Raw genomic sequence first — 16730 nt, 5'->3', positions numbered from 1 at the left:
AGGAAATTAAAGGGGAGAACTTACTATCTCACATAACTAAAGTATGTGAAAATATGTAAAAAAGGAGTAAGGGGAACAGTACATGAACACACACATGAGTTTGATATAGAAATACAACCAACTCAATCATGAAAGAAAGAACTGGAAGAAAGGAGAAATGAAAGGAAGGATAGGTTAATCATAAGCAAAACAACCTCTATCCTCAAAGGTGGATTTATGAGAAATGATTTTAAAAGAACTAAGAAAGGTTCTGATCTCAGATAATTATGATCTGTGTAAGGGAAAAAAGAAGAGAAGAAATTGTTGGGAAGTAGATTTCATCAAACTTGGAATACTAATGACTCTTTGTAAAGAAAAAGGAAAAAATGTCAGAGAATAGGCTAGAGAAATATATACACAATTAATGTTCATAACTGTGAATGTGAATAGAATAAACTCATCCATAAAGCAAAATACATTAGAAAGGAGAATGTAACATTATATATGTTTATAAGAAACATACTTGAAATATAAAGATTTGCAAAGTGTTAAAATGAGTGGAGTAGAACAAAATCTATTAAGCTTTGATTGAATTTTTGGTGAAAAAATAGGAGTAACAATTAGGATCTCAGATAAAACAACATCAAAAGAATTTGATTGAACTTTGAGAATTTGAACTTTTTGAGAAATTGAACTTGAGAGAAACAGGGAAATTGTGTTTAAAAGTACCAAATATGATGATCTAATATTATTATTTAATTGACATAGACCTAATGGCATAAAATCTAAACGTTAAATGAATTACAAGAATTAAAAAGGCAATCAAAATGTAATGATTTAGAATCTCAGCATAACCTTTCCAAACCAGAAAAATCTAAACCAAGAAAAATCATGGAAGAAGTTAAAGTCCAAAACAGTATTTTAGGCAAGATGGACACAAAAGAATTCTGGTGCTTATTAAATGGGGGAAAAAAATAAAAGAAAAATGCACATTCTTAGCACTTTACAAAAACTGATCATGTATTAGGGCATTAAAATTTCAAAACAAATGTACAACTGAAAAAAAAATTAAACAAATCACTTAATGACTACAGTGCAGACAAAAGGATAACCAATAATTAGAATTTTAAAAAATTATATTAATTAAAAAGGATAAAAATAATAAGAATTTTTAAAGGATTGATTAATAAAAGGCTAAATAATTTAATTCTAAAGAATTGGTAAATGGCCAGGTGGTTCAACAGATAGAGAGCCAAGACTGGATTTTGGAAGAAGTAGGTTCAAATCCAGCCTCAGACACTTACTTAGTGGATAACTTAGACAAATCACATAATCCTATTTGCCTCGGTTGTCTTATCTGAACAATGAGCTAGAGAAGAAAACCCCCAAAATTATCATGAAGATTCAGATACAACTACAAACCACTAAACAATAAAACAAGTTATTAATGATTTGTAGCATTTTTCATGATTGCTGATATCTTGGATTTCTTTCTTTGAAAACTTTCTTCAAAATTGAAAAACTTATATGAACTGATGCCAAGTGAGGTAGAGCCAGGAGAGTACACAATAGCAGCAATATTTTAAGAATATTTACCAGTGAAAGACTTAGCTAATCTGATCAAGATAATGATCCAAGACAATTGCAAAGAACCAATGATGAAAAGTTCTAGCTATTTTCAGAGAATAGATGAACTCTAATATCAGACTGAAGAATACTATGTTTGTTTTCTTCTGTATTTTGTGTACCCAATCTTATCTATTGATTTACTTTTCTATTTTTTAAATCAATACCGAATAGTTTTGATAATTATTGTTTGTAGTATAGTTTGAGATCTGATATTGCTAGCCTCTTTTCTTTCCCACTTTTAAAAAATTATTCTCTTGAGAATGTTTTACTTTTTTTGTTCAAATTAATTTTATTAATTTTTTTTCTCTATAAAGTAATGTTGGTAATTGGCACTGAATATATAAATTAATTTAAATCATATTATAATTTTATTATTTTGGCTGGTCTTATCCATAAGCAATTACTATTTTTCCATTTTTTTTTAGATTCTAGGTCTATGTAAAGATTATTTTGTAGATGTACTCATTTAGTTCTTGTGTGTGTTAATATGCAGATTCCTAAATATTTTATACATTTTGGTTTTTGTTTGTTTTGCCCTTCTATCTTCAGACTTTATTTTATTGTTTTATTTTTTTTTTGATTGTACACATATATTTATTTTTTAAAAATACATATTTCTTTAAGAATCATATTGGGAGAGAAAAATCAGAACCAAAGGGAAAAACCATGAGAGAGGGAAAAAAAGAAAATAAAGTGAACATAGCACATATTAATTTAAATTTAGTTTCCAGAGTTCTCTCTCTGGATGCATATGGCATTTTGTATCAAAAGTCTATTGGGATTGCCTTGGATCATTGAACTGTTAAGAAGAAACAAGTCTTTCATAGTTGATCATCGCATAACATTGCTGTTACTATGTATTCTGATTACTATATATCCTGATTGTGTTTGTTTCATTCAGAATCAGTTAATATAAATCTGTCCTAGGCTTTCTAAAATCAGCTTGTTCATCTTTTTTATGGAAAAATAATATTCCATTACTTTTATATGCCATAACTTATTCAATTATTTCTCAATTGCTGAGCATTTATTCACTTTTCAATTCTTTGCCACCACAAAAAGAGCTGATACAATTTGCTGTTATTTTGAATGAATTTTTTCTTTCTATCCCAAAATGCTGATGATTTAGTTGAACTTATATTCTGCAACTTTGTTGAAGTTACTCTTTCAATTAATTTTTAGTTGATTAGGGATCTCTATTATTATTATTATATTATCTAAAGAAAGAGATAATTTTATTTCTTCTTTCGTTTGTTTATTCCTTCAATCTTTTCCTTGTCTTATTGCTGTAGCTAGCATTTCTAGGACTATATTAAAAAATGGTATTGACAATGGATATACTTTCTTTTTTTTATCATAGCTTTTTATATATTAAACATATGCATGGGTAATTTCTCAACACTGACCCTTGCAAAAGGGTTTCAACTTTTCCCCTCCTTCCCTCTACCTCCTCCCCTAGATGGCAGGTAGAATGGACATACTTTCTTCACCCTGATCTTATTAGAAATACCCTAGAAATTCTCTATCATACATAATTTTAGTTAGCATTTCTATAACTATTTAAAAGTATCGGTGACAATGAGCATCAACACTTTATTTCTTCTTTTATTGGAAAGGCATGTAGACGCCTTGGAAAGATCTAAAGACATTGGAAAGATATTTTCCATTATATATAACCTTTCCTCTTGGGTTTAGATAGATATTTACCATATTAAGAAAAGTCCTTTTATTCCTATATTTTCAAGTAGTTTTTTAAACAAAAATTGGTGTTGAGTTTTGTCAAAGCCTTTCAACATCTATTGATGTAATCAATATAGTTTTTTATCATTTATATATACCTTGTGTTAAATTAACTCTGCATTCCTTTCATCTTTCAAATGTGTTATTGTAAACCTATTTACTAAAAGTTTATTTAAACTTTTTATTTTAGTGCTTATTGGGGATATTGATCTATAGTTTTCTTTCTCTTCATCTCTTTTTAGTTTAATTATGAAAACCATAGAAAGATCTTGCAAAGGTTTTGTTTTTTTCTTATCATTGCAAACAGTTTATGTAATATTAAAGCTGTTTTTTGAATGTTTGACAAAATTGGATAGAACAAAAGCTTCTTTCCTTCCTTTTTTCCTTCCTTCCTTCCTCTCTCCTTCCCTCTTTTGCTCCCTCCCTCCCTCCCTCCTTCCTTCCTTCCTTCCTTCTTTCTTTTTTCTTTCTTTTGGAACAATTAGATAAATGAAGAGGAAATAGTCACTGAATACCAGGGTATACTTTGAAGTAAGGAGCCATATTATTCCATTCCAATTTTTTTGTTTTGGGTTTTTTTTTTTTACTTATTACTTCCTTTTTTCTTATTATTATTATAGCTTTTTATTTACAAAACATATGCATGGGTAAGTTTTCAACTTGACCCTCGCAAAACCTTCTGTTCCAACTTTTCCCCTTCTTCTCCCCACCCCCTTCCCAAGATGGCAGGTAGTTCAATACATATTAAATATGTTAAAGTATATGTTAAATACAATACATGTATACATATTTATACAGTTATCTTGTTGTACAAGGAAAATCAGATCTAGAAAGAAAGTAAAAAAAAAAAAACCTGAGAAGGAAAACAAAAATGCAAGCAAACAAAAACAGAAAGAGTGGAAATGCTATGTTGTGATCCACACTCATTTCCCATACTTCCCTCTCTGGGTGTTGCTGATTCTCTTCATTACTGAACAATTGGAGCTGGTTTGAATCATCTCATTGCCAAAGATAGCCACTTCCATCAGAATTGATCCTCATATAGTATTGTTGTTGAAGTGTATAATGATCTGGTTCTGCTCATTTCACTTAGCATCAGTTCATGTAAGTCTCTCCAAGTCTCTCTGTATTCATTCTGCTGGTCATTTCTTACAGAACAATAATATTCCATAACATTCATATACCACAATTTACTCAACCATTGTCCAATTGATGAGCATCTATTCAATTTCCAGTTTCTAGCCACCACAAACAGGGCTGCCACAAACAAATGGCAGATAGGGAATTTGCCTTTTTCTTCCCCATTTCTGGAGAGCTATTTTCCTCTCTTTTTCTCTCACACCATCTCTTCCTGTTCCATCTCTCTCTTTCAAAGCTTATTTGCTTAAACCTTCTCTGACATATGTTAAACACTCCCAAACCAATACTAGATGCTCCATTTAAATTATTGATTGCTTTTGCAAATCAATCTTTCTTGTCCCTTGTCTTTAAGTACAAAAAAAATTTTTTTTAACTTCAAGGTTCTCAAATAACTGAAGCAAATTTCATAAAACTTATAATTGCCCAACAGAGATGACAAATTTTAAGGCATAACTCAGTTACAAATGACCCAATACCTCTAGAAAACACACACCATCTAAGTAGGGAGATACAACCCCAACCTTCCCTAAGGTAAACTACCAGCATTTTGTTTTAATAACCTATATTTTAACTTAAAATCCCAAACACGGCTTTAAATTCCCAATAATATAATAATATAATATAATAATTTCGCCATCACATTTAAAATAATGAATTTCACCAAATAGCAGTTTCTTTCCCTTGGTCCCACGTGGCCCTATTGCAGGTCAGGATACGTGGTAGGGAAAGGAAAGAAGCCACTGTCCACGTGGGAGGGAAAGGAAAGAAGCCACTGTCTTCTCTCTCTCGATCCCCCATACTTCCCCAATGTATAGGGTGATTGTGATCCCAATTGGGATCTGTTAATGGTATTTCTGGTCAGCTGAAACTACTCCTACAGCTGGAGGGTTTCTCCTGTCCCACTCCTTCATAGCTGCACCCTTAATTAGTCCCCTCTCCTCTAGTGAAAAGAGAGAATTCAAAATAGGCCTAAATTCTCCTTTGGGCCCCGAGGGCCCTTGGAGGAGCTAAAGGAATTAAAACCTTTCCTTCTCTTTCAGGTACAAATTCAGTCTTTGGCACCCCAGTCTTCAATGGTGCCTTCACCAATCTTTGTCATCCCAGACAAAACAACAATACCTTATCATCCTTTTCTTTTTCCTTATATATTTTGGCAGTTTGTTCCAATTACTTAATTTAACTCCCAAGGGACTATCTACTGGTACTTTCTGATCATTTTTCTCATTTCTCTCCATGAGGGCTGGCTGGACTGGCCATTGATTTTGGACAAAATCTAAATTCCAAAACACCCAAACACGCCAATTGTCACCAATTGACTCCAGTCACCCTAGAAGGTCTAGCCAAGCCTATCCTGTCGAGAGACCCAGAGTTTAAGACTCCAGGCCTCACAGGCTCCTGTCCAGAGACCCCTCCAGAGTTTATGACTCAAGGGCCTCACAGGGGGCTTATCTGATCCTGTCCAGAGACCCAGAGTTTAAGACTCCAGGCCTCACAGGTTCCTGTCCAGAGACCCCTCCAGAGTTTATGACTCATGGGTCTCACAGGGGGCTTACCTCTGGGTTGTTGCGCAACAAATTGCTTGACCTCCACCGACCAGTCAGGATTTCTACCTTTTACCGCGGAGTTTCTCCACTTCGGGCCTACTTTACCTTGGGGAGTAAGGAGAAGCTGGATGCTGGCGGGCTACCTAAATCATGGCAGGGCGAAACCCCGCCAGCACCCCAAAGGTTCACCTACTCACTACAAGTAGTGTAATCCCGGACAAGCCCCCAAGACTGTGTGGGTCAGAAACCATTAATAAAAAGGAGAGGAGGAGACTTTAAGGAGGAGACTTTAAGTATGTCCTTAGAAGGATGGCAGGAAGGAGACTTTAAGTAGGCCCTTAGGAGAATAACAGGGAGGAGACACTTTAAGTATGCCCTGACTTAATGCTTAAAGTCCTTCAGGCCTACTCAAACTTTGAAATAGATGAAGCCTTACTCAATTTTCACAACTGTCTTGAAAGATCTCACCTTATCTCGTTCAATGTGAATGTCCAATAAATTAAATATGACTTTAAACTTGTCCAAAATAGAGCTCATTATCTTTTCCCCTAACTTCTCCCATCTTTTACTCTTCCCTGTTACTGTTAAAAGCACTACTGTCCTTCTAGATAACTAGATTCACAACCTTGATTTCTTAATCACATTTACCCTACATATCCAATCTGTTACTAAGTCTATCTATACCAAAAGTTTGTAAAAATGTATGTATGAGAAAATATAAGTATATTCTTTCCATAAATATAAATATATTTTCCCACTCAGCTACCATTTTGAAACATGTTCTTATCACCTAATGTCTAGGAGCCTTCTTGTTGGTGTACACTATCAAAACTCAGTTCATCCTTCACACTGCTGCTAAATAATCTATCTCAAGTGAAGGTTGACTCTTCACCCTCCTATTCAATAAACATCATGGCTACCTTATTGCCTCTAAAATAAAATACAAAATATCCTATTTGGTTTTCAAAGCTCTTTACAATGTTTCCCTCTTCCTACACGTTAGGGGTATTCCAAAACTTCATTTGTTCAGTTTCAGTTTTTAGATGAAATGATGCCTTAATAAGTAATTGATCAGTTAACAAAAGAAAGTTTATTTTGCCCTAACATAGCCAAGATATGCAAAAAAGGATACAAGGGCATTCAACTTCTATAGATGCTGTTCAATTTGTTTCTATCTAGAAACACATTTGGTCAATATCACAGTGTATGTTGATTTGCATGGTTTTCAACTATACTCCAAGTCAGAAGGGTCCAAAGTCGACATAAATGGGACTTTTTATGTCTTTAGATGATTAAGATCTTATATCAGGGTCCTCAAACTACGGCCCACGGGCCAGATGTGGCAGCTGAGGACGATTAATCCCCTTCACCCAGGGCTATGAAGTTTCTTTATTTAAAGGCCCACAAAACAAAGTTTTTGTTTTTACTATAGTCCGGCCCTCCAACAGTCTGAGGGACAGTGAACTGGCCCCCTATTTAAAAAGTTTGAGGACCCCTATAAAGAGAGAACAAATCATGTCCAGAGACAGTTTTGCCAGTTTTCAGGAAAAATGAGTCAATTGTCAAGAGAAAATCCTATTCAGACCTCTCCTTGTGGAATGAGGCAAGCCAGAAAAAGAAATTTAAAAGAATTTTATTTAGTGTTCCAAAATAGTTTGTAGTTGTGTGTTTTCCATCCCCACTTCCCACCTTTTATAGAAGGGAATAAATAACTTCCATATAAGGACATAAGTATTTTGGTTGGTATGCAAAATCATGAGGAGATGGGATTACTGTCACTTTAGATTCTTTCTCATTACACTATCAAAAGAAGTAAGCATGACCTGCTAAACAAGGTTTAACATGAAATCATTCAGACTGACTTAATAGGAATTGAAAAAAGTCACCTTGTTTTGAGTAAAGAGCCTTTCCATTTCACTTTATCTTCATCTGTATATTCTACAAACAAAAACTGTATATCCTACAAATCAATCAAGGACCTTTTGATTCACAAATCCTGGTCTCTTTGAATTCCAATAAAAGATCCGGGCCTGTCCCAGCCCCACCCGGATCTGAGCCAATTTGGGACTACACCCACAGGCCCCTCTAGCTAAATCTACCATTACAAAAGAGCCAAACTGGGATCCCCTCTTGGCAAAGGTTCCAAACATGCTAGCCTTATGCCTGGCATGCCAGGACCCTCTGTCCACTGGAATGCTGTTTCCGGTGTTCCTTTATCTTTGCCTTTACTTATTTCCTTAACTATACTTTAACCTTACTTCCAAACCCCATAATAAACCTCTTTTATCAATCTAGCTTTTAGGGCTTACAAATTCTTTCATAGGGAACTCTCATGCCCGCTACTAGACTTCATTTAGCTCTGTACCCTTGCACCCAATCCAGTGGGGTTGCAGGGGAGCTCCATTTGACTTCCTGTACCCTGAACCTGCCACTAAACCTCAAATTAAACCTAATTTCATTTAGGTACCCTATATCTAGACCTTATCAAACACACAGCAGAGGAAAAGTCCAAAGAGTCTGGGAGTCATGGGAATAAGGTTGATTAGTATGGTATTTCTTTGAATAGAGATTTGGGGTGAATTTGTCGCCAGAAGAACCACATTAACCTCTCTTGAAGAAGAAGACTCATGTTGATACCATGTAGTCAAAGACTGAGGGAGGTTCTAAAAAAAGGTCAATTTCCCTCCTTTTCCTTCTAGTGTCTTTCTATCCACAAACACTATAATATAATCCATTGTTTCATTACCCAAATGTTTTTAAGTAACCTGAATTTTTCTACAACCACCAAGAAATCAAGGGCTACCTAGACAGAGATATTTAGATAGAAAGTCAAATTGGGAATATAAGAAGCTTCTTAATTAGGAGCTTAAAGCAATTGTGATTCATTTAAAATAAATTCCTAATGGGAGTGGATTTGATGATGTCAAAGAAAAAGGCATTAAGGGATTGAAAAAGTCTGTTTTGGAAGAAGAGGAAAGGAGAAGTAAAATGAAACAAATTAGATCACATGAAGAGGCACAAAAGATTTATTACAATCAAGGGAAGAAGAGAGGAGGATGAGCTTGTATGAAGCTTGATCTCATCAATTTTAGTTCTAAGAGGAAATAACAATCATTCATTTTTATATAGAAATTTATCTAATCCTATAAAGAAGTAGAATAAGAAAGGGGAAAGAAAAAAGAGGGGCTGGATAGAAGGGAGGGCAGAAAAACTAGGGAAAAAAGGAGAAGGGAGGAAGATGATAGAAGATAAATAGTAGGTAAGCTGGGTAAAAGAAAAAACCCTCTACTAAGGACAGGATGGAAAGCGAGAATAAAGGAGTACACAGGGGTTAAAACAGAATGGAGGGAAATAAGGGATTGGTAATCATAACTGTGAATGTGAATGGAATGAACTTTCCCATAAATGGAAATGAATAGTAGAGTAGACCAAAGAGAACACTTGGCTAGCTATTTGTCATCCCTCTCCAGGTATTCACTCCTCACTTGCTCTACCAGACCTGGACATCTGGGTTCTTTTCTTCCTTTGCTCCCATCCCTTCCCCTTTTAGTTTCCTTTTATGCATTGTCTTCCCCCATTAGAATGTAAGCTCTTTAGGCACAGGGCCTGTCTTTCTGTTTGTATTTGCATTTCTAGCACTTGACAGTTCCTAGAACATAGTAAATGCTTAAATATTTGTTTATTAACCGATGACTGATATTCATATTGACTTCCCCTTTAGTTTTAATAAAATAAAGGAAAAGTTAAAAAAATAGAAAATTTAAAAATTTTTCTTGAGTTTTTGTAGGAGTCTGTCTTCTTTCACAGCATTACTAAGATGTAAATATATTTTGCATTACTATATATGTATAACCTATACTAAATTGCCTACCTTCTCGATGAGGGGGATAGGAAAGGAGGAAGGGAGAGAATTTAGAGCTCAAAATTTTGAAAACAAATGTGAAAAAAATCCTTTTACATGTATATGGGGAAAAATAAAATACTACGTTTTTTATTTTTGATGAGGCAATTGGGATTAAGTGACTTGCCAAGGGTCCCACAGCTAGTAATTATTAAAGTTTGAGGCTGAATTTGAACTCAAGTCCTCCTGACTTTAGAACGAATATTCTATCCACTGTGACATCTAGCTGCCCGCAAATACTATATTTTTAAAAATAAAATAAAATAAACTTGCTAAAGCTGAAGAGGAAGGAACAAAATGGAATTTAGAAGGGTGTTATATTGCTTTTAGATTCAAAATAATGTAATTATCATAACAAGGTGTTATGCTGGTAATTAGAGTTAAAAAAATTATTTTCTGAAAAAGTGGTTTCTGCCTGCCTGAAGGTCTTTAAACAGAAGACAGAAAATCATTTTTTTGATATAGGTTGGATTGGATGATCTATGAAATTCCTTCTCATTCCAAGATTCAGTGATTCAGTGATTCTTAAATCTGATGCATCTTACTGATGCATTATTTTTCTTCCTTGGTAATCAGATGTTATGGATTAACTTATATGAATTCTTTGATTCACTTAAAGGCCTTTTTTCAAATTAATAATTATTTTTCACTGATTTAAATTTAAAGGTTTTTAAATATGGCGATGTCATATATCCTACCATGAATGATAAATCCATTGCTACCCAAATCAGACTAATGACAACCCAAATGGAACATTTCTTGAAACTTGGTGTACTCTTATGTCAGAAACTAGCCCTAAATTAGTGTAACCTTAGAGATTCAGTTTTCCTTAGATTTAATTGGCTGTGAGATCATGGAGGCCCCTGGGATTCTTCACAGTGATTTCCAGGAAAGAGTATCAAGAGAAAGAGGAAGCTGCAACCTAAGAGTAGAAGGACATATGTCTCCATATTGAGACCAATGGAGACTTTGCAAAATTAAGCCCTTTGCATGAGATTTATGTTTCTTTCCTCTTGTTCAAAGACTTCAAAAGTAGTAGCTGTTTTTTTATTTTATTTTTTATTATAACTTTTTATATACAAAACATATGCATGAGTAATTTTTCAACACTGACCCTTGCAAAAACTTCTGTTCCAATTTTTCCCCTCCTTCCCCTCACTCCCTTCCTTAGATGGCAAGTATACCATACATGTTATGGGATATGTTAAAGTATATGTTAAATACAATATATGTATACACATTTATACAGTTATCTTGTTGCACAGGGAAGATCGGATTTAGAAAGAAGGTAAAAATAACCTGAGAAGAAAAAAACAAAAATGCAAGTAAACAATAAGAATAGAAATGTTATGTTGAGGTCCATACTCATTTCCCAGTGTTCTTTCTCTGGGTGTAGTTGGTTCTGTTCATTACAGATCAATTGGAACTGATTTGGCTCCTCTCATTGTTGAAGAGAGCCATGCCCATCAGAACTGATCATCATGTAGTATTGTTGAAGTATATAATGATCTCCTGGTTCCTCACTTAGCATAACTTCATGCACATGACTCTCCAAGCCTAATAGTAGTTGTTGTTAATGAAGTAAAGGCCATCCCAATCAACTTTGTCCCTAAAGTAAAGAATAGTAACTGCTGAGCCCAGTGGATTAGGTTGCATAAAATGACCCTGACCCTTGTTTCCCTAAAGATAAATTCCTTCTATCATGGCACCTTCCTTTAGTTGCAACACTCTTCTGGAGTTTGTGTGTCATTTTTTTCTCTGTGAGCAGAGTTAAACAAGGAAATCCTCATTCCTATGGCAGCTGGCTGTACCCAGTCAGCATACACCCACAGTGACTCTTTTTTTATCCCATTCTTTTGCCACTTTATTCTAGTGTAACATAAAATATAATAATGTTTGCTAACATTTGTTTGTGTGTTACGTGGGTGTTAGAAATTGGAAACATGAAATTTAGAAAATGTGGCAGCTCATCCAGCACCAATTATGAAGTCAGCACCTGGATAGGGAAGCTAAGCAATGGGCTATTCCTGAAACATGTGAAAAACCAAGGCCAAAGGTGAAAAAAAAGGACAAATAAAAGCAAAGGAGATTTACAAGTTTACAAACTTAACCTAAAAAATCCTAGAATACAGACATATATGTATGCATGCATGCACAAATAGGTATTCATATATACATTATGTGTACATGCATGATGCATGTGTGATTAAAATATTTTAGCCAGTCTGAAAGCCAAGGAGGAGGAAAATAGGACTATGCTTCCACAATGTTTTAATTTTTTACAGACATGTAGATTTAGATCACACACACATATATATATTTCCTTAGACTGAAGTGGAGTAACAATGTCTATAGTAGGAAAGAGAATTAAAGGGGAAAAGTAAATTACAAACAGAGCTAAAAGATTGCAAATGATTTTGTTTGAGGAAATGGAAAGTCAAGGCAATGTGGAGAAAGATAGCTATTATTTATTATTATTTTTTATACATGTGCATTTTTTAAAAATATCTTTCCATTTTTTCCATATGAGTCGTATTGGGAGAGAAAAATCAAAAGGGAAAAAAACCATAAGAAAGAAAAAGATGGGGAAAAAAAGTGAAAACAGTATTCTTTGAGTTTTATTCAGTCTCTATACTTCTTTCTCTGGATGTAGATGGCTTTTTCCATTCGAAATTTATTGGAATTGCCTTGGATCACTAAATTGCTCAGAAGAGCTAAGTCTATTATAGTTGATCATCACACAATCTTTCTGTTGCTGTGTACAATGTTTTTTGGGGTAACCCTAGATAGAAACCAGCACAACACGAAAATAACCTGAATAAAGCAACATTGCTATCTGTTTTTCTTTCTTTGCTCATTCATAAACTACGTACTTGTAATTGTGAATGCGTTTGGTTAGGGAGGAAGCCCTGAAATCTGCAAACTAGAATATATGTGTAGATGCTAGCATCCGCAAAGTGGGAGGAGTACCAGCCATTTCATGGAAAGGTTCACGATCACCCCACGATCACCCCCTACTTGTCCTTAGATAGCCTTATTCTAGCTCAGAGTTAATGATATAAAAACGCAGATTTAATGGGAAGGATGGTTTTGCGTTTTCTGGATAGAAACATGTATGGGGTGTTGATTTATTTGGAGAAAGGAAACACGGCGGGGTGACTAGCTGCGTAGTGTGAGTGTTGGACGCGATGCAACATAACAGCTCAGATTCCCCGCGAGCTCCCAATCATTCTGAAGCTGGCTCAGAATTAATGATGTAAAAACGAGGACTTTAGGTGTCCGCACAAATCGCCTGAACCGAATTACTAGGAGAGGCCCATAGAGCGTGCAAGAGCCCACCTTAGAAGCAGGAACCGAAGGCGACACTTTGACCTTGGCTCTGGCTTACGTCATGCCTGTCAGCAACACCCCCGGCACGCGCCCGCCCACTTCGCACCAACAGTTCGGCCCAACTCGGCCTTGGCTCCGTACTTCCGGTCTTTGAGCTCCGCCCCCCATAACTCTGCCCCCCGCCTCCCAGGTCCCCGCCTCTTCTCCCTCGGTTACAGCTGCTGCGCTCTTTGCTAATTTCCTTGTCTGCTTGGTCCTTGCCGGCCGGGATCTTCTCTGGCCATTACCCCAGACCAATCCACGTTTAATCCTGCCGGCGCTCTATCCAGGTGGGCTGCCCGCGCTCTTCCTCCTGACGCCCTGAATCCTTTTTCCTCATTCAGCCGACTCCAAGCCTCAGGTTCGCCTACCAAACGAAGGAGAGCAGCATGGAGGAGGAGTGCAGGGTTCTGTCCATCCAGAGTCACGTCGTCCGAGGCTATGTGGGCAATCGAGCGGCTACTTTTCCCCTGCAAGTAAGGCGTGGGTGGAAGGGCGCGGAGGCTGGGGGAAAGTCTTTGCGTGGGAATGGGGAGAATGGGTTCTGCCTCCCTTTGCCTGAAAGCCATAGGGAGATTCAAGGAAATTGACTGGTTTTTGGAGAAGGTTTGGGGGTGCTCCTGGTGAGCGAGTCTGGAGACGCTATCAGGGTTCCACGACCATCTCTCTGGGACTCCCCGACCCTCACCCCCTCCACACACAGACACCTTTTCTTGGGAGTTTATGTAACTAACTCTTTTGTCTAGGTTCCACCTTCCGGCTTGTTAATAATCTGTTAAGTGGTCTGGGCTTTTGAGGGGAGTTTGAGGCAAGGCAAGATAACACAAGACTTGATTTATATGTACACACATCTATATTTATATATACACACATCTATCCACATTATAAATAGACATCATATTATATGTATATAAGAGGTTGGCAGGGCAAGACAAGGCTTAACGCTTAGAAGACATGTATACATTCTATCTACCTATCTATACAAGTAAATAAACATCTACATTATAAATACATATATATGTGCAAGAGGTTATGGTAGGGCAAGGCTTGACACTTAGACTCTATATATTTATATTTATATATATATATCCAAATACATTATAGATACAGATTATATCCTATGTATACATACATATGGCAAAGCTTTGTAGTATCTTTTGTATCTTTAGTTCTCAGGCAGCATTCCGTTCTTAAGCAGACGGTTTTGTTGTTGTTCAGTCACTTTTCAATTTGTCTTTTCATAACCCAGTTTAGATTTGTCTTGGCAAAAATATTGGGGTGGTTTATCATTTCCGTTTTCAGCTCGTTTCACAAGATGAGGAACTGAGGCAAACTTGACCTAGGTTACACAGCTAGTGTCTGAATCCACGTTTGAACTCGTCTTGATTGCAAGCCAGTTCTCTCCACTGCGCCACCTAGCTGCCCCAAATTATAAGGGCATGTTTCCAAGGTTGCTACAGAGTTAAAACCTGTGTAACTGTGTTAACTACTTTTTTTTTTTTGCTTTTGTGAAAAGAATCCTTTCTTTAAAAAGTAGTCGTCATTTGTTTTAATTATTTAGAAATTAACAGGATTTTGTTAGGAGGGGATTTTCTTTATTGATTGTACAGTAGATCAAATGTTCCTTAGGTGAAATTCAAAAAAGGCATATTTATAAGAAAATATTACAAATTAAAACAAAATTTAAAAATGCCTTGGATTGTTTTTTCCCCAATAAGGTAAATCAGAAATGTTTAAAAGTGAAAAGAAAATGGGTACATATGCTTGACTTTACAATATTCTGTGTATAGACTTTGTGAAGCTGCCATATATATATCTATGTATAGATATATATATGGTTTTAAAGGGAACAAAACAGTGAAGGAAAAGCGGAAAGTCGAAATTATGTATTTGGTATAATCTTCTAAGTCTCTAAGATGCAGTTTTTTGTTTTGTGTCTTCCTGAAGGAGGGAAAGAAAACAGCATAAATGAGGCATAGATAAGAGGATTAGATAGTGTGGTTAGCTTTGAACACTGTCTTGTTGATTTACAGAAGTTGCCTGTGCTAAAAATTTCTTTTTATTTTATTAAAGATTTCCCTCTGTTGATTAAAGAATAGGCTGAGTGAAGAGCATGGTTTTATTGCTTTCAGTTTCATCCAAAAGCAAGTGCATGGAGTTTTTTTAACCTTTGCAATAGACCACCAGATGATAATTGTTGTATTTTGGTTTGTTTTTTATGAATTTCATTTTGGGTACATTGCATAAAAGGTGCCAAAGTCAACATAATGAATCAATATATTTCCTGGGATCTTAATTTTGATACTGTTGCTGATTTCAAAATATTTTCTTTTCTTTTGTTGTTTTACAACTTGGGTTTACTAATTGTTTTCAATTTTACAGGATACATTTAAATTACCAAATTGCTAAGGCATATTTTCGAGGTTGTAAAAGTACTCTATAACTATGGATAACTATAGGTTTCTATTCAGAAGTATATTCTTCATCTAGATGACTTATCAGAAGAAAGTTTTAAAAAAAAAGAGTAAAAGAGACCCTGGGGCTTAATGTTTATTTCTTAACTCTTTCCAAGCCTGGTTAGCTTTCTTAGAGGCCTATCTCTCTGTTTGGTTCCAAGAGCTCTTGCCGCTAATCTTTTGCCTCTGCCAGCTTCAGCTTCTCTTCCAAATATCTCCAGCCAGCACCAAGGTGAAAGTTGGAATGAATCTGATTCCACCTCCGAGAGTGGGCTTGTGGGCTTCCTCCCAGAGTGCTCTGTGGACTTGAGAGCTTCTTACTTAGAAGAGCTCTCTAAAGATGTGAACACAAGCATTGTTTCTATCCGTTCCACTTAGTACCTTGTTTCAAGTTCTGTCCCATAACATCTCCTTGTAAGATCAGATCAATCATACTGAACCATGCTAAATTAGATAATTGTTGTCTCTATCGATTCTAATGATTTAAGAGCTTATAAGGATTCTAGCACCCTGTGTTTTTCCTCCTTCCTTCAATAGTCCACATTATGAGTGTTTCATTTTTTTGTTAGCAATGTTTTAACTAGGAATTCTGGCAGTTGGGGCAGATTTAGTTGGAAAGGAACAGGAGGGAGAAAGAGATCATGGCATACTCCAAGCCAATATATGCACCACCATCATTGGGCATATCATCGTTGGGGATTCCCTATGCTATTTGCTGTAAAGAGAAAGCAATAACCCTATGACAAAAAGATTTGAATTAGGCTGAAATTACTTTTAACACCTGACTCCTGTACCAGATTGAAATGTAATTGGGACATGTTTATTAATTTGGTGTTTTCTAAGTCAGAGTACAGCTAGCAGGGAGATAAAATAAATAATTCTATATAAACAAGATAGATATTGGAGGGTAATCTCTGAGGGAAGGCCCTAAAATAAGAACCAAAAAGATTTCCTTTTTTCCATAATAGTATT

At 35.7% G+C, this 16730-nt stretch overlaps 1 protein-coding gene across 1 annotated transcript in view; it reads left to right on the top strand.

Annotated features, from left to right (window-relative positions):
* The first annotated feature begins 13306 nt into the window (after positions 1 to 13306).
* Positions 13307 to 16730, top strand: part of PDXK (pyridoxal kinase) — a 52159-nt gene continuing 48735 nt past the window's right edge. Inside the window, exon 1 of the mRNA XM_051984794.1 lies at positions 13307 to 13778. Within this exon, the coding sequence (XP_051840754.1) occupies positions 13692 to 13778 (87 nt within the window). The 5' untranslated portion in view covers positions 13307 to 13691. The remainder of the gene's footprint in view (positions 13779 to 16730) is intronic.

Source organism: Antechinus flavipes, chromosome 3 (assembly GCF_016432865.1).
Source record: "Antechinus flavipes isolate AdamAnt ecotype Samford, QLD, Australia chromosome 3, AdamAnt_v2, whole genome shotgun sequence".
Classification (NCBI taxonomy): Eukaryota; Metazoa; Chordata; class Mammalia; order Dasyuromorphia; family Dasyuridae; genus Antechinus; species Antechinus flavipes.
This window is presented reverse-complemented; position numbering and strand designations above follow the sequence as displayed.